The 24,575-nt window shown below is 42.5% G+C and overlaps 2 protein-coding genes across 5 annotated transcripts in view; one reads left to right on the top strand and one right to left on the bottom strand.

Moving 5' to 3' along the window:
* Positions 1–21,082, top strand: part of raph1b (Ras association (RalGDS/AF-6) and pleckstrin homology domains 1b) — a 57,842-nt gene extending 36,760 nt beyond the window's left edge. For 2 of the 4 annotated variants that reach the window (XM_042513248.1, XM_042513247.1), the window contains 13 exons: positions 70–497; positions 1,665–1,736; positions 2,817–2,891; positions 8,320–8,397; positions 11,529–11,688; positions 12,534–12,655; positions 12,924–12,989; positions 13,069–13,212; positions 14,033–14,143; positions 14,707–14,805; positions 14,905–15,025; positions 15,154–15,290; positions 15,388–21,082. In XM_042513248.1, coding sequence (XP_042369182.1) covers positions 70–497; positions 1,665–1,736; positions 2,817–2,891; positions 8,320–8,397; positions 11,529–11,688; positions 12,534–12,655; positions 12,924–12,989; positions 13,069–13,212; positions 14,033–14,143; positions 14,707–14,805; positions 14,905–15,025; positions 15,154–15,290; positions 15,388–17,874 — 4,100 coding nt within the window. In that variant the 3' untranslated portion in view covers positions 17,875–21,082. The remainder of the gene's footprint in view (positions 1–69; positions 498–1,664; positions 1,737–2,816; positions 2,892–8,319; positions 8,398–11,528; positions 11,689–12,533; positions 12,656–12,923; positions 12,990–13,068; positions 13,213–14,032; positions 14,144–14,706; positions 14,806–14,904; positions 15,026–15,153; positions 15,291–15,387) is intronic. The other 2 variants (XM_042513249.1, XM_042513250.1) reach the window with 2 other exon arrangements.
* An 803-nt stretch (positions 21,083–21,885) lies between these two features.
* On the bottom strand, positions 21,886–24,411 carry spp2 (secreted phosphoprotein 2). The gene is made up of 6 exons (XM_042513251.1): positions 24,273–24,411; positions 24,072–24,199; positions 23,217–23,339; positions 22,746–22,853; positions 22,230–22,278; positions 21,886–22,080 (listed from the first exon to the last, which is right to left on the bottom strand). The coding sequence occupies exons 1-6, from the start codon at positions 24,349–24,351 to the stop codon at positions 21,965–21,967; spliced, it is 603 nt and encodes a 200-aa protein (XP_042369185.1). The 5' UTR covers positions 24,352–24,411; the 3' UTR covers positions 21,886–21,964.
* Positions 24,412–24,575: the final 164 nt, after the last annotated feature.

Here is a 24,575-nt window from a genome sequence, read left to right as displayed (position 1 = left end):
AGCTGGAATGTGGAATGTTAATTTCTTCGTCTATCTAAGCTGTGTTCAAACTTTGACCCCCCCCAACAGGAAGTACCAGTAGCAGTACCCGGGCTTCGCCTGCCAACACAGTCCGAGGCGGCAGCGTCAACGCCCGTCCCACGGCCTCCAACATCTCCTTGGACGACATCACCTCTCAGCTGGAGAAGGCCTCTCTCAGCATGGACGAAGCAGCACGTCAGACCTCTTCTTCCTCCTCCTCCTCCTCCTCTTCCTTCTCCTCCACTACGCTGCGGCGGCCCTCGTCAGGGTCGTCAGGTGGCGGCCAGCACAGGAGGACGGGCTCGGTGGGCGCGGTCAGCGAGCAGGAAGCTGCGTCCCAGCGGTCCAGTGTAAATTCAGCATGTGCCTCAGCGTCCAGCATGGACTCCCTGGATATTGATAAAGTGATGGCAGGCGGAGAGACGGAGGGACAGAGCAGCCCCAGTACACAAGGACAGAACCAGACCAGCACAGAGGTATGACACTGAAATACACACAGAAAATCACTCAACAAGGATTGTATCATCAGCTAATGAGAAAGTGTGTGTGAGCAACAGCGTGAAAGACTTGTGTGTACATTTCTACATGTAATGGCAGGGTAAGCTCTGATCCTGCATGTCTAACCACACAGCATGACGGAAGGAAGCGCATGTTGAGTCAATCCACAATACGGCCCGTGTATTGTGCATTGGAAGGCGTGTTAATGAATACATTGTAATCTCCTATAAGGCTTCCTAAAGGATTACAATGTTAACATCGACAACAGTGATACTCAATTTACTCATCAAATCTGGCCCCTGACAGGGTGCCTGGTGGCCCCCAACCATTTTCTCATTCACAGTAAAAATAAAGTGATTCTCACGGGGCATTGTTTTTTTACTTTTAGCTTTCAGGTGCCATGCCAAAGAGTATAAAACAGCAAAGTACCAGTGGAGGATCCCCCGTACCCCCCTACAAAAGTCCTAGCAAAACTCCTAATTTCCTCAAATCCTAGGATTGTCCTAAAACCCTAGATGCATCCTAAAACTTTTGAAAGGTAAAAAAACCCAAGAAAAGTCTTAAAATCCTAGAAATGTGCTCAATATTCTGAGAAATGTCTGAAATGTGCTCAACTTCATGAAATGTTTTAAAATCCTAGAAACGAGAAATGTCCCAAAACACTACACCTGTCAGAAAAATCTGAGAAATGTCCCAAAATCTGAGAAACATCTTAAAATCCGAGAAGTAAACTTAAATTCTCGAAATGTCTTAAAATCCTAGAAACAGTTTTGGGGCCCCTAGCCTCCTGTCATTTTGCAAAAGTGGCCCACAAGCAAAGCAAGTTGAGTATCACTGATTTACCATTTCTCAATTCCTTTGTTCACTTACCAAGCATCGTGGCTCTAAAACAAAAGCAAAACATCCTCTAAAGTCTTAGAGGATTTTAACCTGTTTCAGAAACAAACACCTGAGCTAATATACTAAAACTGACGGTGAAGAGGAGAGTAAAACATGAGAAAGTATTTCAGTTCAGAAGACTGTTAACACGATGTCATGCATGTCCCCTGTCCCCCTGCATGTGATCATATCTGTGTTTGCACCCTTTCCTACGTCTGTGGTCACTATCCACACACCTCGTCTTCCGCACCTCCTGATACTCCCAGCATGTCACACTGCGACGGGCCAGACGGCAACTTGACTTCACCTCACAAGAGGGTGAAGTGGACCGGGCCACTGTAAGTGTGCGTGTGTGTGTGTGTGTGTGTGTGTGTGTGTGTGTGTGTGTGTGCGTGCGTGCATGCATTTTGGCAATTTGCCTATAGAAAGGCTGCAGGTTAGATTGTAATTACCACAGACTGTAGAAAGAATGGACAAAGCCAAAGTGACGTCACCCTTTGGTTTGTAAACTCCTTGTGAACACATGATCATGGATGCATAGAAAGAAATGGATACAGTGGTGGAGGTGACCCCTGTTTTTACCTTTTCAAAGTTGCTCAGTGGCAAATGAAGCCATTTACCTAGATCTTCTGCAAGCGCACAAGAAACATTCACCAGCTGAACCGCTAACATCCACTTTATATAAACACAATATGTAGAATTTTTGGTACTTATACTCAAATGTGAAGAGTCAACAACACTGTTAAATACCCATATGTATTGCTTTTCAATGGAGAAAAGAGGTTTAGGCGTTTTGGGATTAAGTTCTCTTTAACAACATTTAAACAGGTGAGATATATATAAAAAATCACCCACCATATTTTTTCCTGTGAGGGAATTGACTGGCTCTTGAAGTCAGCCTCAGATGGACATAGAGAAACTGCAGTTTTTGGCACAATGCGTTCACTTGTAGTTTGCACCAACAGTTACAGTTTTAGTTACAATTAAATTAGCTTAATTTAGTCATTTTCACTGTAGCATGCAGCCATTGGTTTATGTGTAGTGCATGCATATGTAACCATAAGTGTAAAAGTGGTGTGAAAGAGGGAGTGTGTATGTTTGTGAGAGTAGCTGTAGACTGTAGGTTTCTAGCTCACTACAGTATGTATTCACACACTTGAATCTATTGCAGTCATGTTTGCTCTGTACATATGCTCTGTACTTCTGACAATCATTGCCTCTTTACCCACAGCTGCAGCTAATGACAACCACACCTGCTGAGCGCTCCATTTATGGAACTTCCTGTCGCTTCCACGCTTCTTTGTACAAAAAGATCAAAAACACCTGCGATTAATAAGCCTCCGAGAATCATCTGGCACTGACTTTTCTATATTTTGTCTGTTCCCCTGCTCTCTTTTGTTATCCTCTCTTCACCCAAGCACTCCTATCTGGACCGAGAAACCTCGCTCATTCTGAAAAGCATAGCAGGAAAGCCTTCTCACCTCCTGACCAAGGTGACTTCCTCATACACTCGCTTCTGTGGTTTGTGTGTGTGTGTGTGTGTGTGTGTGTGTGTGTGTATGTGTGTGTGTGTGTGTGTGTGTGCGTGCGTGTGTGTGTGTATGTGTCTTTGTGTGCGCTGCTCCTCTCCTCTGCTTTGCATGTGTTGGAAAAATCCATGCTTCGAAAAGCAGCTGCTGTAATTCAGACCAACTTTTATATTTTACTTAATTAAAAAAAGCCAGAGATAACAATTCCTCAGCCGACAACAGGATGTCAGCTTTTCTCCAACAGGATCAGGCCTGTTCTGTAATAGGAATACAGAAATACCAGAAAAACTAAATTACTAGACCATATCCCAAGTAATGAAAATCAAATATTTAATCATCTGACAGGATCTGTATTTCTGTGTAGAATGGATTTTTCCTTACATCATTTCCAGCATTTACCCTGCACATACTTTACCATGCTTATAGACTGACTACACTTGAATGTTTTGTTCCACTTGCTCCCAGCATTTATATTTCAATGGCATGTGATCTTTTGTCTCTATTTTCCTTCATTTTTCTTTTCTTTCTCCACGGGAAAAACATGATTTGATTCGCCGGATTGATTTGCGCTGTTCATGAAATGATTTTGTTAAATTTATGAGTATCAATTAGATAGTAAGCAGAAAATTTGCCTTCAACCTTTTTGATAATGGGTTTAGATATTTATCGATATTGTGATTTAAGAATAGATATAATTTTAAATTTCAGACATCATATTATGGTAAGTGTTGTCTTTTTAAAGGCTTCTTTTCATTTTCTGATCTCAGCACACTCTTTTAGCTGTGCTATTATTAAACTTTACCCATGAAGTCATTATATCCACATTACTGATGATTATTTCTCAAAAATCTCGTTTTGTAAATATCTTGTGAAAACACAAGGAAAACTTTGTTTTTCTTGCATCCACGGTGAACAGATAATCCAAAAAAGGAAACAATCTTCATGAATTGAAGTGAATGAGGTCCTCGTTTAACAACAGAGGTACCAGTGAGGTATAATCCAAGTTGAATATATTCAGTCATATGCTCAGTTCTTGTTTTGCAAAAATCTCAGGTATTGTTTGAGCAAAAATGCTTGTGTTTGTGAAGTACTGAGCATTCGACTGGATGAATCAGACTTGGATTATACTGCATTATGTGTTATGAATTTAGAATAACATGGGGGGAGTTACTAATACACTTGTGATAATTTGGTGGGTGACGTTCCTTTAAAAAGCTTTTTCTGTAAATATCAAACTCGTCTTCCTTTACAGATGGAGTTTGCTCAGATTGATAATCCTGAGTTAGATCCTTTTTAAACAACTTTTTGATTTTATAGAGACCAAACAACCAATAACTAGAGTAGTCATCATTAGTTGCAGCCCTATATGTTTGTAATGCATGTAATGCGCATCATGCTTGGATTTGTGTTGACTTGGGAACTCTTTTTACTTCTCTGTTTAATATACAGTGTCTTTCTCATGTGTTCATCCATTTCGTGTCGGTGCTCCATAGTTCGTAACTCTTTCAGCACTCTGTTTTACTGTAAACCTCTTGGCAGCAGTCCGTTATCTCAGTGCATGTATTGGTTGCAGCCTTGGGCTCCCGTGCAAAGCTTATGCCGATCAGATGTGTGCAGATTTACGGTTCAAAGTTGGCCACTGCTGATTGTGATTTATCCTGCCATCGCTTCACGACACGAAGCCAAGTGCAAAGCAGGGCTTTCCAAGGGAGGTAGACGACATGGGCCAGAGTTTCATAAATCCTATTGAGATTTAATATACCAAGAACATTTGCTGAATATGAGATAAACCACAAATTTTGCTAATCTTCCACAGAATAAGGATCTGGAAAACTCTGGAGAATCATTTTGATTATTTCCAGGACTTTAAAAGTCCCCCTCCTTTTAAAGAGTTTAAAACAAAAGACAGCCTTATGTTCATGTAAGAGTAAACTGAGAGATCTCCATTAGCGGTCATTGGCATCGGATTGTAGATTTCTTTCCAAACCCCTACAGTTATCTGTGTTTATTGAGAAGAATTGATGCCAAGAGTGAAGCTGGCTGACTCACAGTCATATCCACACTATTCATCTGCCTTCTAGGAGGGGACGCATCTTTTTCTTTTTCTATTAACCCTTTCAAACACCACTTTTTTGTGCACTGTGTTCTGACACCCTTCACAAGTATTCAGATCTTTGTCCCCTGAGCACAATGGTTTGATTTCTTCAAAAAACGTTTGAAAAAAGGAAAAGAACAACATGGCAAGAAGTTTCTTACAAGAAATTAGAAGACTAGAAAAACATTTCTTAAAGCCAGGGAAAATTTTCCAGAAAACTATATTTATAATTATCAGAATGATGTATTTAAAGTCTATTTGTATTATCCACCCAGCATCTCAAACTGCTGCTGAGTAAAAGAAGTACTCATGGAAAGCTTCACATGTGCCATGTAAGGGGCCCACACAAAAGAAAAAAAAAGCAATTATTTATATATATATATATTGCTAATTATCATAATTACATATTTTAAATTATGATGCAAAATAATTAGAATTTTTAAGTACTTTGTTATTTGCGTTTTCTTTTTTTCCCTTTTTAAAACAATTTTCAGGTAATTTTTCTTGTACCATTTAGCAATTTTTTGGCTGATTTTCGGGTCATTTTTTTCTTTTGTTGCTCATTGCCTTCTTCAAATGTTTTTAAAAAGAAATCTGGCCAATTTTTGCTCAGGTTTCAAAGAGTTAGAAAAACAAAAGAATTAAATTAATATGTCAAGTAGTTTTTTTGCAGTCTGTCTCAGTCTGCCCATGTACTCAAAGAGCATTTGAATGGTTTTAAAAAGAAGGGAAAGGATCGGCTGTCGGCAGCGTACAGGCTGTGAGCAAGTTTATGTTAGTGTTTGCGTTACACTTTCCATCAGAGAATTGCAGAGAGGGACTCACAGATTCTCTCCTGGCTCGCAAATCAGAATACTGAATGAGTGCGGGATGTTTGGGAACAAGCAGAGAGAGAAAGAGAGGAGAGACATCAAAGGGAGAGGGTGCCAAGATTTTCTTTTTTCCAGGCTGGGAAGAAGAGCCTTTAAAAATTGGCTCTGGTGTGGCTCAGTGTGAATAGAAAACGCCTGTGGAATAGGAATCGGACTAATGTCTAATAAAAAGCAGGGCGGGGGTGTCATGCGGAGAGGAAATAATGGAGGGGAAAGAGAGTGACGCTGACAATTATGGGCTAAACCTACAGTGTGACTCAGATTGACTCTGGACTGTAATCTGCACACAGCCCCCGTGACCTCTCTCTCGCTGTTTTTTCTTCCTCACACGTTCATACTAAAAGCCTGCCACTATGTGTTGGCCAAACAGAGAGTTGGCTTTACTGTATTAACGATTCAACACCTGGATTCTTATGCTGCATTCAGATGCTTTTTATAATCATTTTAACATCTCAAACCTGAGAAAATTGGTTTGATTTCATTCAAAAACACAGGAAAATCATAATGAGCAACTTTGCTAGAAATGTCCCGCAAACTGCAAAACATTTGTAAAAGTCACAAGGAAATGATCTGAAAATTGGCTGCAATGGATTATTAGATATTATCCAATAAAAAGAGAAAAAATGTCCAGAAAGCTATATTTATAATTTTCTTAATTATATTTTTGAAGTGAGGTTTAAAAAATATTTGATTTTTTTTCAGCACTGTCTTGTTAAGTTTTATTGTTCATTTTTCTTTTTTTTCTTTTTTTTTTCTTAATCCCTGCTAATTTTGGGCCATTACTTGTTCAATTGCTCATGGCCTCCCCATGTTTATATATATATATATATATATATATATATATATATATATATATATATACCTCCCCCTGTTTATATATGTATATATATATATATCTATATGTATATACACACACACAAAGAAAAGAGGAATAGTCATAAGAAACAATTAAACTGGACACAACAGAAATTAGAGAAAGTGAGAATAAAGGAAAAGAACAACACAACAAATCAAAAGAAACTTAAAAAAAAATAGTTAAAAAAAAATTAAAAATCAGGAATCCGAAACATCCACCGACCCCACCCTGGCACATTAAGCCATTTTGCTTAGGTTTCAAAGGGTTAATGTGTACGTGCCCTGCAGTCGGTCATGTGGAAAAGGTAGTCTGGGTCAAGGAGCGAGGGGGGTTCTTGAGATAAGAGGCTTGGGGTGGCGGTTGTTAAAACCTCTGTACACACACAAGACTTGAAATATTCAGCACCTCGGCTTCTCATTCACCCAAATTCCACTCTGTCCTTGTCACTGTGCTGCAGGGGCCAGCGTCGGTCACGGTCTCCCTGCTTACCCTGATTGGCTAAAGGGGTAGAGGGTCTTGCAGCAGGGGGCTCGCTGGTTGGCTGACCCCCTCATTCTACTATTTTTGCGGGGGATTATGCTCCATTGATTGGGCACACTCCCAAACCCCCGCATCTGTTATAAAGAGAGAGTGATGGAGAGGGGGAGAGCGAGTGAGAGAGGGGAGGAAGCAGGAAGACAGGGTAGAAGGGGGAGGGGCATCGTCTTCCCTACTGTCTCATTTGGGGTTTTAGTCAAGTTGTGCACACATGTCTGCGTGTCAGTGTCACAAAGTCTCTGCCCATCACTGTCTCTGCTAGCTTGGCCATGATTGAAGATGCTCGACTGAATTTTACCCTCTGAGGATCATTGTGGAATAACTTTTTATAACACAAGTCACCATTTTTTTTTGTCTTGCAATGTAAAGAGAGAAAGTATTTTTTTTTTAATTCATAAATTATGGACGAATCTGGATATTTTTTTCCTTTTTGCCCTTGAGATCTGAACATGATCTCTGCAGCATCTCTTCAGGCGGAGGGCACAGAGGCTTTCTGAACTGATCCTACACTTATCCGCAGCCTTTCGCCCTTTGGGGATCTTCTACTATTGTTTCTGCTGTATAGCAAGATCAAAGAAAACCGCCGCAGCTCCATATGAATCCAGTATGGAACCATAGAGAGCAATCGATGCGCCATATTTGAGGGGACGCAATGTCACAATAGCTAGGATTTTATTTTAGTGTTTTTATTTAGATCAAATATTCACACGCAACTGATAAAACACACAAGCAACCTGCGGAATGGAGGTGATGGCATCTTGTTGGAGGGGGCAGGTAAGCGACCAAAAGCGTGGAAAAATTTAATTTTTGCACGTGATGCTACCATGCGCCATCACGCCCGAGGCTCGTGCATTTAAATGCTTTAGAAGGCTGCTTACTATTTAATGAAGTTGTGTGTGCATGATGTCTTATTCCTACAAGAGGAATCAAGAAAAGACATGAAGAGGATGAGGCAAGGCTCTGAAATCAGAACATTTTTTTGTGTGTGTGGTTTTGTTATCATGTTATTGATAAATGCTTGTGTCCATCCAGGAGGAGCAAGCTGCCAAATTGAAGGCGGAGAAGATCCGAGTCGCCCTGGAAAAAATCAAGGAGGCACAGGTCAAAAAGGTACTCATCATTTTAAAAAGAGCCATCCTGACTGGTGTCATAATCGCCGTCTGGTCGTATTTGCCGCACGCTGCATTTTCTTTGTGAACTTCATTCACAGCGAGGCGGTGAAGCGCAGCGAAAATAGGTCATTGCAGTGTTTGATTATGTGTGTATCTGCTGGGGAGGGAGCAAGACATCAGAAAGAGGCTTCAGAAAGAAGAGCACTGCAAGACAATGCAGACAAAACATCTTATTTACGTCCAACCAAACAGGGGCTGGTTTTTTGGGCGCCTTGAAAGCCACGACATGTGCTCATCTCCATTGGGAAGTCTATATTGGACTCCACAGTTTGTCCACCAGTGAATGAAGTGTCTCTGTGAATGGTGTCCTTTTACATGCGATGAATAGTTGAGACTAAGCAGTGTTTCAGTGAACAAGGCTTCACTCTGTCAAGTGAATAGAATATGACAAGATAAAGGGTGCTGGTACAGCCGGCACATAAAAAAACCTCAGCCATCGTTGGAGAGGGCTGTGATATGCTAAATTATTACTTATATGGTTTGATTCAGGACATTGAAACAGTTTTGAGTCGGACACAAAATGTTTATCTTTAAGCATTTGCAGGGGAAAAAACCCATCAGAAATCCCATACTAGGGGGTTTTAGGGGTCCCTCCCGTGAGAAATGTAGGTCAGACTCCCCATGCCTTAGTCTCACGGCTCTCCCAACATTCTCATTGGTCAAAGCCGCTCTTCAATCAACTGTGCCCACTTACTGGTGGATGTCAGGGGTCCCAGAGGGAGGGGACAAACAGGAGGTCAAGGAATTGAGGGCGTCACACCAGGACAAGTCTTGTGCCAGCCAGATTTGGCACGTGTTTGCCTCGTTCAGATTAGTTTAAGCTTGCTTGTTATGGAGGACTTTTGGTCTCCTGTGGAAGCAAAAGTATGGCCAGATTATTGGATTTTAGTGGTTGTCTATGCAACATTGAGACTGTAGTGACCCCAACAGTTTAAAATATTTGAAGCAAGCTTTACGGGCACATGATCACATTTCATTGTTTTGAAGCTGTCAGTCACCAATAAGATTCAGTGGCTTAATATGAGTTGCAGTGATGCTGCAAAAAAACATTGTGCTTTAAAACATGTTCACAAAAAATAATTTAATGCAAATTGTTCCAAGAAAAAAAAAGCCTCCCAAATGGGCCTACTGGGCACAGGCCCAGGGGCCCATAGCCCCTCAAATGCCACTCAAATTAACAAGTACTGGCTAGAAAAAGACTCAGTGACCACAACAGGACACAAAACGACCACAAAAAGTTGCAAAGGAACTGCAAAGAGACACAAAACAATCACAAGGAGACACAAAATAGGACTACAAAGCAATGCAAAAAAGGCACAAAATTACCAGGAAAAGACAAATAACTCCCTCACTAAGACACAAACATTCTCAGAGAGATATACTCAACTAGAAAAAGACACTAAACAACCACAAGGAGACATAAAATGACCTCAAACAGACACATATCAACAAAAAAGACAGAATATTATTTCAAAGAGACACAAATGATTTAAAAGTCCCTCAAACAACTATAAAAAGATACAAAACAACCACAAGGAGACACAAAAAATGCCTGCAAAGCAACACAAAACAACCAAATAAGACACATAATTACCTCAGTAGGACACAACATTACCTCAAAGAGACCTACCTGACTAGAAAAAGACATTTAACTACTGCAAGGAGACAAACTGATCTCAAAGGGACCCAACATGACAAAAGATTCATTAAATTGTCTAAAAGAGACACAAAATAATCTAAAAAAGACTCAAACGACTACAAATCAACACAAAACAATTTTTAAAAAAAAGACACCTTACAAGATACATAATTCTCTTCAATCAACTGTACCCACCTACTGGTGGATGTCAGGGGTCCCAGAGGGAGGGGACAAACAGGAGGTCAAGGAATTGAGGGCGTCATACCACGACAGGTCTTGTGGCGGCCGGGTTTGGCACGTGTTTGTCTCATTCAGATTAGCTTAATCCTGCTTGTTATGGAGGACTTTTGATCTCCTATGGAAACAAAACTTTGCCCAGATTATTGGATTTTAGTGTTTAATGGTTGTATATGTGGCAGTGTGACCCCAACAGTTTGAAGAATTTGAAACGAGCCTTACAAGCACATGACCACATTTTACTCTTTGAAGCTGTCACTACTTAAATCAGATTCCGTGGCTTAATTTAAGATGCTGCCAAAAACATTTTTCCTCAAAATAATAAAAGAAAAAGAAAGTAAGCCATCAAAGAATTATATTAACTTTGGGGGGAGGGTATTGTTGCTTTGGTCATGGATGGATCACTTAATGGGCCTACCAGGCACATGTACTGACCAGGAGGTGACTCAAACTGACTACAAAGAGATGCAGAGGAACTTTAAAGAGACACAAAGTGACTACAAAAACAACCACTAAGAGACTAAAAAACATTACAAAGGGACACAAATGCGCAACTAGGATGTAAAATTACCCCAAAGAGACAACTGCAAAGGATCCAAAACAGAAGACACAAATTACTACAAAGAGATGCAAAGGAATTGCAAAGAGACACAAAGTAACTACAAATATGGGCAAAACAACATCAGATGGACAAAACACTACAAAGAGACACAAAAGGACACAAAATTATCTCAAGGAGACCCAAATGACTACAAAGAGACAAAACACTACCAAAAAGACCCCAAAGATTTCTGTGTGTGTTGCTCCTGTGTGGGATATTTGGTGGAGCCTTCTGTATATCTGTGTCCAGGGGCCCGTTGTGATAAAATCTGCCCCTCTCTTTGGGCAAGCTTTCTGCTTAGTTGTAAGAGATGATAATTTGTCCCTAGAGATCCCTGTAGGTCAGTCTTTGAACTCTCAATGACATCTTTGATGTCCACATGGACTGAGGATGGTGGCTAATAGAAGATAAAAGATTACAGTACAGTTTATGAATACATGGTTGGTGTTTTGAAATAGTTAGCAAATAGACCTGAATTACTGACATAATATAATTTATGCTGAAGTGCATGCATAGGGATTATATTGGTCTTTTTGTCTGGTCTTGAATTGCACAAGTCGATCTTTACAAACCACTCTTCCTCTCTCCTCAGCTGGTAATCAGGGTCCACATGTCGGACGAGAGCTCCAAGACCATGATGGTGGACGAGCGGCAGACGGTCAGGCAGGTGCTGGACAGCCTGCTGGATAAGTCCCACTGTGGTTACAGCCCTGACTGGTCTCTGGTGGAAACCATCACTGAGCTCCAGATGGGTAAGAGAATCTCATCCTCACACCTGAGTCACATAAACACTGTTTATAGTTTGCTTTAGTCTGCACTGTTTGAATATGGATTGGGGCATTGGTACATGTGCTGTAAAACAGTCAGGGTTCCCACAGTCATGGAAAACCTGGAAAAGTCATGGAATTTTACAGTTAGATTTTCCAGGCCTAGAAAAGTAATGGCACAAGAAAAATCATTGAAAGTTTTGGAAAAATCATGGAAATGTGTTTGTGATAAATTAAATAACATTTATGTAACATATCAGTGATTTTTGATTTTTTTTTTTTGACATAACGTAGCTTTAATATGTGTCAACATGTGACAACTTAGTGATTACATTTTTCTTTATTTGTTCATCACTAAAGTTTCTTCATTTTCTCCCTGTGTTTCATCTCTACCTTCATGTCTGCCCATCAGGCATGCAGAATTTTTAAGCAGTTTTGTCTTTAGAGAACAGACATGCAACTTGAAATGGCTGTATTTTGTATCTGTTTTTCTGCCAATTGGCAATTCTTTTTGTTTATTTAATTTTAAAAATTTTTTGGCAATTTTCTTTTTTTTATTAAAATGTATTTTAATGAAAACCATGGGTTTGGAAGGCAAGTTTTCTGCTTTTTTTGTCCATGAAAATGTGTGGGAACCCAGTATAATTATCTAAAAATAGTCACTGTTTGTGACCTCTGGCTGATCGTCAGGCTTACGGTGAAAGGTTCTGCCCCACCCAGAAAACATAATTCCCCAGAGGCAAGGAAATTATGTGCACATTTGCAGGTCAGCAAAAAAACTGCATATCTTGCATCTCATCTTCATTATCCCCCCTCTCTCTCCCTCTCAGAACGCATTTTTGAGGATCATGAGAACTTGGTGGAGAATCTCTTAAACTGGACCCGGGACAGCCACAACAAGCTCATGTTCATCGAACGCATCGAGAAATACGCTCTGTTCAAGAACCCTCAGGTGACTGCCTGTTACACAAACAGCAGAGAGAGGACAGGTCATATTCGTAGTACACTCATAGTGCGTAAATACAGACAGCATATGCTATATACACAAACACATTGTTTATGCATGCTCAGTGCTGCACAGTCAACAAGGGAGTGTGTCTGTGAAGGAGAGCTGGAAGTAGGTCAAAGTACTAAAGCGAGTAAAGGTGAATAATTTATATAACGTAAGACGAGTTGACTCCCCCTTCCTGTGTCTCACTGTTCCTCTCAATCATCTGCAGAACTATTTGCTGGGGCGGAAGGAGACATCAGAAATGGCTGATAGGAATAAAGAGGCTTTATTAGAGGTAAGATCACAAACAAGCACAAAGTCATTCTTACACATCTTAAGATCAGCTCTGATATAATTTCCTGTGCGTCCATCAGGAGTGTTTCTGTGGCGGCTCAGTGTCCGTGCCGGAGATCGAGGGCATCCTGTGGCTGAAGGAGGATGGGAAGAAGTCGTGGAAGAAGCGTTACTTCCTCCTCAGAGCTTCGGGGATATACTACGTCCCCAAAGGCAAAGCCAAGGTCAGTGAGACTTACCCTTAGTGTACTTTAGGCACAGACAAAATGAAGATGGAGAAGAGAAATGTGGGTTGGGGTTATGCGAAGCAGATTGACTCAGTCTGTTCTGTGGTATTTCCTGTCGCCGATCACTTTGAACACTACAGAAACAACACATGGGCTCTATTTTTAGCTCTATCATCCTCCAAAGTTGTTTTCAGACTGTCACACTTTTTGCCAGCAATCAGTAGGTGCACTGCCAGAGACTTAAAGCTGTGTATCATTTTTTTGCCTTATTTAAATTCTGCAACCTTGTGTGAGTCGCACAATATGTTCTAGTGCCATCTCAAGCATTGAATTATATGTTAAATTTAGATCTGTGTAACTACCCTCAAAACCATGTGCACTTTGACTACAGAGGGACTAAGATTTTCTAAGCGTAATTATTTAAAGGCAGTTTAAAGCAGCTTCACTCAAGCATAGAAATGGCATGAGCTCCAGAAATACTTCTGGACTATAAATATGTAATTAAGAGTTTATCATTGCATGTTTCAATACATTTAGTCTGTCTGAACTGTCTCCAAAAATGTGGATATTCCTGTAGGGAAAAGTCTGTCCCTTACGTTATTCTGGTACAAGGTTAGGAGACTAAGACAAAACTGAAATTAAAAAAGAAAAGATAAGAAAAATTTATTTTAAAAAATAACTGTTCTTGGTGTTAAAAACAGAAAAAGAAAATGATGAAGGTATGCTGTGCTGTATGATTTTGCGACTTCTCCACCCTGAACCCCTTTTTAAAGTCAACCATGCATCAGTCCATCCTCTTGTGTATCCCTGCCTGCAGGCGTCCAGAGATCTCGTGTGCTTCCTGCAGTTGGACCATGTCAACGTGTATTACGGCCAGGACTACCGCAGCAAATACAAGGCCCCTACTGACTACTGCCTGGCCCTAAAGGTGAAGCCCTAGTCCTCTATCTTCCTTCTGAGTGGAGAAATATTGTGTTGCGTGATGTAAAATCTGCAAATGTCATGGAAATGTATTCCCTGTGGCAGATATGTAACATGTTAACTGAGACACTGACAGTGTGTGAATTTCTCACGCTATGTATTGATTTAAATTTAGCAGTGTGAACATGTTAAATTATTCTTATGTTCCCCAGAGACTTATTCAAGCTTCTCTCTTACAGTCAGACATGTATCAGCATTGGATTTACTGCCATAAGCCAGCCTTTACAAAATACTGTTCTATTGAAAGCACTCCACATATCACTTCCAAATAAGTCAAATAGATTATTTGATTTGATTTGATCATGATTAATATGTAGATTGTGTGATTTCTCACTGTATTTAAAAAAAAAAAAATCTCATAAATGGCCAGAAGATGCTTTAACACCACAAACTTGCAGTCTATTTTATATCATATATAATTATTGCATAATAAAGGTTAGTTGCATAATTTTTCAGTGGACCTGTGAGGCATTGGTGGAGAGTGAAATATATATTAACTTCTTTTTGCAGCATCCACAAATCCAGAAGAAGTCCCAGTACATCAAGTATCTGTGCTGTGATGATGTCAGGACTCTGCACCAATGGGTGAATGGAATTCGCATCGCCAAGGTGAGTTTCTGCTCTGGTTTGTTTAGTCTGAGAAAATGCCAGAAAATAGTTCTCTAAGAGAAATTGTGTTCATTGTTCATATCTTGTGTTTGTTTGTAGTACGGCAAGCAGCTGTATGTGAACTACCAGGAGGCCATGAAAAGGACAGAGGCGGCCTACGATTGGTCCTCTATCTCTACCTCCAGCATCCGATCAGGCTCCAGCTCTGCCAGCATACCTGGTTAGTTTGTTAGTTTCTAGTGCATGATCACTGACATTTAAACATTTTAAACGGATAACAATATACACACTAATTTTGATGGGAAAATGGTATATTTAAGTCACACTCTCATTTGTTTGTACTTCCAGAGTCCCAGTCTAATCACTCAGGCCACTCAGACAGTGGAGTGGACACGGGCTCCTCTCATGGCCGGTCCCAGAGTGTGGTGAGCTCAATTTTTTCTGAGGCCTGGAAGAGAGGCACCCAGATTGAAGAAAGCTCCAAGGTATGTCTTTTCTTTCAAAAAGCTTTTATAATTGCTTATCTGCTGCGGAATATGACATTCATGTCATTGAGCTAACTTTAACACGTTCTCTTTTTAGCATATGAGAATGGAGGCATCCAGAGGGGCTACGCTGCCGCACAGCTCCCACAGTCACCGCCACCACAGCCAGCATTCAGTGGATCACCCCCCCGCCGTAACGCCCCCTCCCCAACCTCAGCCCCACCAACAGCCCCCACCACAGCCTCAGCACCAACCAGTGCCCCCCCAGACACCCTCCCAGCCACAACACCAGCAGCCACTTCCCCAGCCTCAGTCTCCTCAGCAGACCCCGCAGCCTCCACCCCAGTACTCCCAGCGCCCTCAGCAGTCGCCTCAGTCTCCGCAGCAACAGCAGCCTCTGCAGCCGCCACAGCCGCCCCAGACCATCACCAACTACAACCACGTGCCCCCCGAGCCGCAACAACTGGCTCCTCCACCACCGCCACCCCCTCCGCCACCTCCCCCTCCTCCACCACCACCACCGGTTCAAATGGTGTCACACCACTCCCCGGCTCCCACCATGTATAAATACAGCACCATCACCCGGCTGCAGAACCAGAAGGCGTCCCAGTCCGCCAACCACCACCGGCTGCCCAGTCACATCCATGCAATCGGTCAGCAAGTCCTGCCATCAGCTCCGGCTCCGCCTGCAGTCAAACCCAATGTGAATCACATTGCTGCAAGGACTAATGTCCCGCCTCCCCCGCCACCTCCTCCCCCTCCTCCACCATCTATGCCCACCCCAGGGTCAGCAATGGCAGTGTTGAAACTTGGCCCGCCCCGCCCAGCCGCCCCACCTGCCTTCATTCCTCCGCCCCCAGCTCCTCCACCTGCTCCTCAGACCAACGGAGTGACATTTCCTCCACCTCCTTCTCCCCCGCCACCACCTCCAGCCCCAGCTCCCATGAGCACACCTGTTTACTCGTACGGGCTGAAGCAGGCATTAAAGGAGCGGTTCCCCAGCCCGCCACGTGACCTCCTCTCTCCAAATGGAGGCCTTGAAGAGTCACCGCCACCTGCCCCTGCTCCACCACCCCCACCTCCTCCACCTCCTCCTCCGCCTCCACCTCCACCTCCTCCCCAGCAGTTTCCAGTGCCAGCCCAGTTTCCTCCTCCTCCTGCACCACCACCTAAAACCTTCACCCCTGGCTTTGTCCCTCAAACAGCCCCCAAACCTGTGTCACCTGTCTCCCCATTTCCTCCCGCACCACCTCCTGCTGCCCTGGGTGGTCCAGCACCGCCACCACCTCCACCCCCTCCTCCACCTGCACCCCTCAAGAAGCAGTTCAGCCTCCAGGTCGGCCACGTCTCGGGGCACCCTCCTCCGACTCTCCCCAAGCAGCACAGCCTGTCCAAACCTACAACAGGAGCCACTCCGACAATGTCACTTGTCAAACAGCTCGCAAGTCAGTTTCCAGGAGCTCCATCCCAAGCAGCCATGGAGAGCGCCAAGGCCCCCCTCTCCCCTCCTGCAGTCAAGACCAAACCTAAATGGCAGCCTGGTGGCGGCCAACAGCTGCAGTCTCCTGACTTCCCTCCTCCTCCTCCAGACAGCAACGCCAGCTTCCCTGCCCCTCCACCTCCTCCACCACCGCCACCACCTCCCCCTGCCCCTGTCACCGGCCCGACTCCACCTCCTCCCCCGCTTCCTCCTGGAAACCTGGGATCTCCCTTAAAGAGGTCTCCCTCTGGAGGCAAGAAACCCCCTCCTGCACCACAGAGGAACTCCAGCATCAAGTTCAATGCCTCTTCCTACGAGGAGTCCAGGAAGAACTTACTCAGCAAGTTTGCTCCCCAGAACAACACCTCATCTTCCTCCTCATGTCCCACCACTGGATCTCCTTCCAAGGACCCTTCAAATGGCCCTCCTGCTCCCCCGAAACCAGGCAAGCTCAACTTAGCCAACCTTCCCCTGGCGCTGCAGGCCAAAGTGAGCCAGGTTAAAGTCAGCGGTGACTTCCCTTCCCCGCCACCTGAGTGCGCTTACTTTCCACCTCCACCCCCGGCCTCTGAGCTTTTCCCGCCTCCTCCACCTCCTGGTAGTGACATCCAAAGCGGAGGACCTCCCAGAGTAGCTGTGGTCAACCCCCAGCCCCAGGCTCCCCCTCCACCTCCGCCTGTCCCCCCCGTCTGCAACTCAACATGGGGGAAGAGCTCCCTGAAAAAGACTCCTCCACCCACACTCGGGCGGCGCAGTAACACCACCCCGGAGCCTCCTCCGCTCTCACCACCTCCTCCCACCTCCCCAAAGGGCAGCTCAGGCCAGCCCAACTTCCTGGCAGATCTCAACCGGACACTGAAGCGAAAGTCAGTGGGTCGCCAAGGTTCTCTCAACTCCAACAAGTTGGACCCTGCGGGGACAATGGACGACATGGCGCTGCCTCCGCCACCCCCCGAGCTGCTCCTGGACCAAGGGAAGCAAAGCAACGGAGGGAATGGCACCTACATGTCCGGAAACATCTCAGGCTATGCAACGCTACGACGAGGACCCCCGCCTGCACCACCTAAACGGGGTGACGCCACCAAACTAACAGGGGAGTGTTGAACTCAGAGATCAGGACATTATAAAGACGGATGAACGAATGATGAAAGAATATATGGATTCATTCTGTTCTCTTGGGATCACAATGATAAATAGACAACTGTGTAAATACTCAAACCAGACCTTGGTCGATTAGTGTTTGCTAATTATTGCAGTTTTTTAACACGCTTGGCTTTCTGGATCAGTGGGGTTTATAATAGTGGGACAATAAAGACTGGAGCAGGTAAGTTTGAGGTCACAGAAAATTCTCTGTGATCATCTAAACTCTCTGGAAGATATCGCCCTGTATGCTAAACCCCAACAATCTGGCACATCAGGACAGTCCCTCCAGGATTTGGCAGGCTGTGATTGCTGCGGCTTGAAATGCCTGATTTCTCCGCAGCTTTTCCAAAATAATTGTCCTGCAAGTTGCAATATTTGAAGGCATTTCTTTTCTGTGACAAGAATTTAAAAAAAAAAAAAACTTTTCTAAAAAAATCACAATTACATAGGATGCACATAATGATATGGTGCATTTTCAGAGCCAATAATATATAATAATTGATAAAAAATATTAAAGAAATTCTTTACTGATCCAAAGTTGTCTTTGTTAGATACGTCAGAGCCACTCAGGAAAGATAAGAAGGCAACAGTGAGGTCGACAAGGATGAAACAGGCTGACCTGATGCAAACACAGTGATCGACAGGAAGAATACAGTGCAGATGAGGCAGACAGCACAGCAGTGTTAGCATCAGATGAGAGAGAGAGCTTCACCTTCCCCTGTCAGCTTCAGTGTCAGGTGAGACAGAGACACCATAAGACCCCCAGCTTCACTGTCAGGTGTGGGAGAGCCCAGTAGGCCTCAGACATCATGACAATGGTTGTGACACTTCATAGTTTGTAAATTTAAAAAACTCCAACAGATACTCAGTGTAGTAATCTGTGTCCAGCGCTTTATATTGGTCTGTTAAATTTCAATGTGCGTTTGAAATAAGTGTCTTCATGTTAAAAGTAATGCTGAAGGAAAAGGGCTCCATGCAGGGTGAGCCGCAGGATGACCTCATGCTTGTGTTAGCGTGCTGCTTACAGCAACACCAAAATGGCTCAACTCAGTCATTAAACCCGTTACTAAACGTTTGGTAACGTTAACTGTGGGATGCCAACAATTATCAAACCCGCTCGCTGCTTGCTAACTTTTTTGTTATGTGATATAATAGGTCACCAGGAAGAAGCTCCAATAGCAAAGAGCTACTGTGGTGGAGTCAGACATACTTCTGTAAATAAACTGGTTCTCCACTGTTGCTTGTATACTGGGACAAGGACGTTAGTCCAAATAAATGGCCTATTCCAGCTTTAACTGCAACTGGACCTAACTGCATGTAAACATATTGAATGTGCGTTTGAAACGATAAATGTCCCGTTAAAATTCGCCTGCTCTGTACTGAAGGAAAAGTGCTTCACCTGGGGTGAGCTACGGGGAGACCTCACATGTTTGCGTTTGGATGCCATTTAAGACAACCCCAAAATGGCTTGACTCAGTCATTAAACCCACTACTAAATGTTAGGTAATGTTCGCCATGTGATGCTAACAATCTTCCCTGTCACTGTGTGTGTGACTCTGTCCCAGGTGCAGCAGCAGTCTTCTGATAAACAGAGTTACAGAGGCTGAATGGATCAATACGCTGCAGGCAGCTCTACTGAAAACAGATGTTACCCATTTAAAATAGTCAAATTTGCAGCAAGTTGTAATTGGAAAAAATTGCAAGGTTGCGCAGAATTCAGGGGGATTAATTAAGTGTTGCGATCACAACATCATGAAATCCTGGAGGAACCGCCAAGCACATTTAAATAAATAAGAATCGTGCAAATATTACTGGATCTAGGTCTGAGCCAAACTGTGTTATCTGCTTCTTTGCCATAAGTTTGTGCCACGTACTGGAGACAAAACCACATCCTTCTGCTTTGGTACTGCATGGACTTCATTTGAGAACAAGCTGAAGCTGTTCTGGTGTGCGTGCATGAGTGAGAGAGAGATACATGCATCATGTGCATGCATGTGTGTATGATAATACGGTGGTGAAGTAGTTAGAGAAGGCCTTCGTGGAGCGGGGACTGTTAGGTTTGCTTTTATATAAAATTATTTAATGATCAACAAATGGAAGGATTTTTTTTCATAAGTGTGTCTTTTAATAGCTGGTCAACGAGAGAGAAACATTTGGGCACAATGGAATGTATATGGGAAGGTGTAACATACATGAAAGCAACAATTCAGTGAGAAAAAGACCCAAAAAACTTTAAATCTTAAACATTTTTAGACTGTTGTTGGCAAATGCAAATCAGAAGGAAGCCTTATCCCCAAAGTCTTGCACAGAGGTCAAAGCATAGAGATTTCTTCCAAAGGTTCAGCAGAGTCTGGACTATGCAACTGGAGAAAAAAGTTAATTTAATGGACTGTAAATGGAGGAGAAAGCCTGTGATGGTGCATCTTCGTGGACGTGCGTTGGCTTGATTTTTGGACCTTATCCTTCAGTTTGTATCTGTACAGTTGCAACTCTGTTACTGTTAGTCCCCGCCGCCTTCTTATGTCACACAATTCAGGAAGTCGAATGTACAGGTTGGATACATGTAAAGTATACTCATCTTATCTGCGCAAGGTGACCCGGTTGAAAACATTTGTCTGGTTAATGTACAGAGCGTTCAATCACTTAACAGAAATCATGTGACTGGCATTAGACTGAATGTCGCTTTGTGTGTCTGTCGTTTCCTCTCGGTGCCAGCGGTGCACCCAGAGTGGATCATAAAGGGTTTTCATTTCTAGCAGCAATGCCTTCATTTTTATGGTGCTAGTGCTGTCCTTCAAGAAACTCATCATCAACGTGTCCTAACGTGCCAGGATGACATATCATTAATATTTCAGACCGCTTAAACTGGTTTTAAATTTGCTTTAGTGTGGAAATGCGTGAAAAGACATTTTCAACACGAGAACCGTTAAACACGCTATTCTTTTGTCCTACTCGGCCACAGTGGCTCAATTGCCACTTGAAGGCAGCATTTCTTTTAACTGAATATCATCGTCTTGAACAGGATGTTTGCTACAGTACAGTATGTAAGTTATTGATGTGCTGATGTGAACACGTGGGGCCAAGTGAAATGAAGAAAAATGGTTGCAGATGTGTCCTCTTGCATATAAACTGAAAAATCACAATATAAATGTTGAAACCAGACCTCAAACTGTGTCGGAGTCCTGATTTGTTCAAATAATTTGGATGCGCTGGGGAAATCTGTATCAGTAATTTGCTCAAGTGTGTAAGATTTAGGGGGATTTAGTGGCATTGTGTGTGCTCACCTTATTTCTGATCCAAACATTCATTAGATTTGTACTGGAAGCCGAATTTTCTACAGATGTTTCTCACTCTCCAAAACCTCCCGGTTCTGGTCCCGGTGATTTAAACCAGAAAAAACATTCAATAATGCAGTTTCACATTACAAATTTGTGTTTTTCCAATGATGTTTGTTGCAGATGAGCTTCTAACCAGCAACACCAAAATGTGAATGCCTCTATCTAGAGCCAATGTTTGCTTTGTCCATTTTGGGCTCCTGTAGAAACATGCTGCAACATGGCGTATTCTGCTTCCTATGGAGGTATAAACGGTCCTTTTTGAGGTAAAAACACGACAATTCTTATGTCCAGGTGATTATACACTAATGAAAACATTCTTATTATATTATATTCTATTCCTGCCAATTTTTCCCCCTAAATCCTACACACTGGAGCTGTAATGTAATGCATTATAGCAATGTGGTGCAGAGTACAAATGATTGAAATGGGAACGGCGTTTGTTGGTTGGTGAACCATAGGCTCCCTCTAGTGGTCGTATCATTCACTACACAAGAGTTATAAGAATAACACAGCAATTAGGAGCCAAATACACTAAATTATATTATGAAGACTGAACTCTTAAAAAGTCATGAATTACTGGTTAAAATGTGTTTCCCAACTAAAGATAAAAAAGAGACAATAATCAAAATCAAAATCAAAACGTGCAAATTCTGTCTTTAATTCAAGTTTGTCTTCTGATCAGCACCAAAATGTTTCCAGAGCGAGCTCTACTTTCACACCAGGAAGTTGTTGAAAACATCTCCTCTGGGCTGGACGTCTGTCATCTGGCCGTTGAAGGAGAAGTTAGGCTGAACGGGAGGAGACGTCGGAGGTGGTGCAGGAGCCGGCTCTGTTGGAGGAAATTAGGGCTCTGGTTAGTTACACGTCTGAATATTATCACACTGGTGAATGTATATGTAAACACTGAAGGATACCATCAGCATAATCTATATTTCAACACTTCAGTAACTGATTGCAATGCACTATACTGGTGTTTACCTCTGTTCACAAATGGGATGTTGAACTGGTGTCTCCCTCTTGAGAACCTCTGTGGAATCAAAGCATTGGTATTATTCACATACACCATAATGATATTGTTGCTCATACTGATTCATTATTATTTATTATATTAATTTAGGGTAAGGGTAAAGATTTTTTAGGTGGCTAAAGTATGTCTTGTTGCTGACCACATCTCCAGCAGGACATTGCTGAGCTTCCTTGTCAGACTCCAGCCTGCTTCTCTAAAACCAGAGGCTTGCTGACTGACATCTAATGTATGTATGTTACTGTTTATTGACTGGTACCCCATGCAACCCCATGTTAAAAAAAACTGAACTATTGCTTTAAAGTTAGTTTGCTGTACTTACTCAGTGGAAAACTTAGAAATAATACCTGTAATTTTTCACTTTTTTAAGTCAAATAATTTGCTATGACTCAAACTAAAAAGATTTAAGAAATAAGATTAAAATGAGAGCACTGCTATTCTATCCCACCCACTCCTCTCTGTGTCCTCACCTCCTCACTGGACTCTGAGCTGGAGCTCGAGTCGCGGCCACATCTGATAGAAAGCACCTGGGCTGTGGTGGCCGTCATTCGGACCCGGCTGGAGCAGTAGAGGGATGACTAAAGTGAAGATTGAGATGAAATGAGGTGAGGCTGGTATTTTTTTTTCAATGTTCTGCATCATGTAAATATAAAGTCTCTGCAGCATTGCAAAACAAATCTGATCAACACACATTGTTCCAGTAGGTTGGTGCCAATGTAAACAGTGGGCTGCATCATCCTGTCAACATGTCGCCTACCAAGAATTGAGATATGATGCCTACTGCATGTCCGAAAGTCAAATGCAGGTACATGACATATTAAACAGTCAATAGTCCAGCATTACATTACAGCTTCTGGCTTATACTCCAACCCAAACTGAAACAAACCATCAAAATAATCAGCCCGCGTTACTTTTTTCACTTATAATGATAAATGTCTCACCACAAAGAAGCCAGGTTTGAAGGCACACATCTGGGGGTCACTTCTGGAAGCCTTGGCGCACTGCGTCTCTTTAATACTAAACGCCATCATCAGGTCAGCGGTGTTCAGGCCCACAGGAATGACCTGGAATACAAGTGACATTTGTCATAATCCAAAGGACGACTGCTATACCAGTGATGGAAGAGGTACTCTGATCTTCTGACCTCTGCTGTATGTTTTTATTTACTTGCCTATTTATCTGATGGTATACTGTGCCAAGACAGACATTTGATTAATATGTAATGTTTGTTAACATTTTAAAACCCAATTAAAACATTGTTAAAAACAAACATTACATAAAAACCTACAAATAAAAAACAATAAAAATATTGTAAAAAAAAAATTAAATGTAATTAAAATTAATTAATTGTAATGTTTGTTAAAATACATAAAACATCAGATAATTCACCTCTGTTATAATTATTTTTTTCCTTTACTTGCTATAGAGTCAGAGAAGTAAAAAAAAGTCAAAGTGGCAATCATACTGTGTAAAAATACTGTCATGAGTAAAAGTTCTGCATTCATAAGTATTAGCATGAAAACATACTTACAGTACCAAAAGGAAAAGCGCTCATAATGCACAATGGCCAATTTCAGAATAACGATCAGATTAGTGATCTGTTTAAAACTTAAATGAAGCCTGTAGATAAAATTATGGAGAGTAGTAAAAAAAAAATGTAAATTTTTTGCAAGCATTAGAAATTTGAAAAATCTTTAAGTTTGATAATATTACTATCCTGATACCATTTGGCAGCTTTGAAAATGTAGCCAGGTAAAATGGGTGCTGTAAATAAACATATCTTTAAGATTGCTCACCCTTGACACTGAGCCATGAGTGACCCTGTATAGATGGCTGACAGCGTACACAGAGTTGGCTTCAGCCAGAGCTGCTCCAAGACCCCTGTTAGCCACAGCCTGCAGCTCAGAGTTGTACAGAGGAGCTCCTGCAGGGACAAAGATGTGAAAGTTGCTGAGTATATCGACATTCTGAAGTGATAAATGTATAAAAACACCCACCTGAGCATCTCAAAGCCAGCAGCAGGGCCGAGAGGAACACGTAGGACTTCATCTTGACGAACAACAGGACAAAATGCATCAGTCCTTCCTTTACCTGCCTCTAAATACGTTCAGATTTTGTGGTAGCACCCTAATGCACCGCCCCTTACCCTCAATAACCCCTAAAAGAACTCCCTGCTCTGTCTGTCTGTGTGCCTCCTTCACGTAATAGCTGCTGACCTTTGTTCAGCACTATTGATCTCAGGGTGATGCCCCGGATGAAATGGGCACTGTGATAAGAGCTGACATCAGATGACTTTTATT

Source organism: Plectropomus leopardus, chromosome 24 (genome assembly GCF_008729295.1).
Source record: "Plectropomus leopardus isolate mb chromosome 24, YSFRI_Pleo_2.0, whole genome shotgun sequence".
In the NCBI taxonomy this organism is placed as follows: Eukaryota; Metazoa; Chordata; class Actinopteri; order Perciformes; family Serranidae; genus Plectropomus; species Plectropomus leopardus.
The sequence above is the reverse complement of the archived record's forward strand: the minus strand, read 5'-3'. Positions and strand labels throughout refer to the sequence as shown.

Coding starts and splice junctions, on each gene's coding strand:
- spp2 (XM_042513251.1), bottom strand. CDS start 24,351: ATGCATTTTGTCCTGTTGTTCGTCAAGATGAAGTCCTACGTGTTCCTC. Junction 22,854..23,216: donor TCAAACCTGGCTTCTTTGTG/GTGAGACATTTA, acceptor TCTTCACTTTAG/TCATCCCTCTACTGCTCCAG. Junction 22,279..22,745: donor GCTCAGAGTCCAGTGAGGAG/GTGAGGACACAG, acceptor TTGATTCCACAG/AGGTTCTCAAGAGGGAGACA.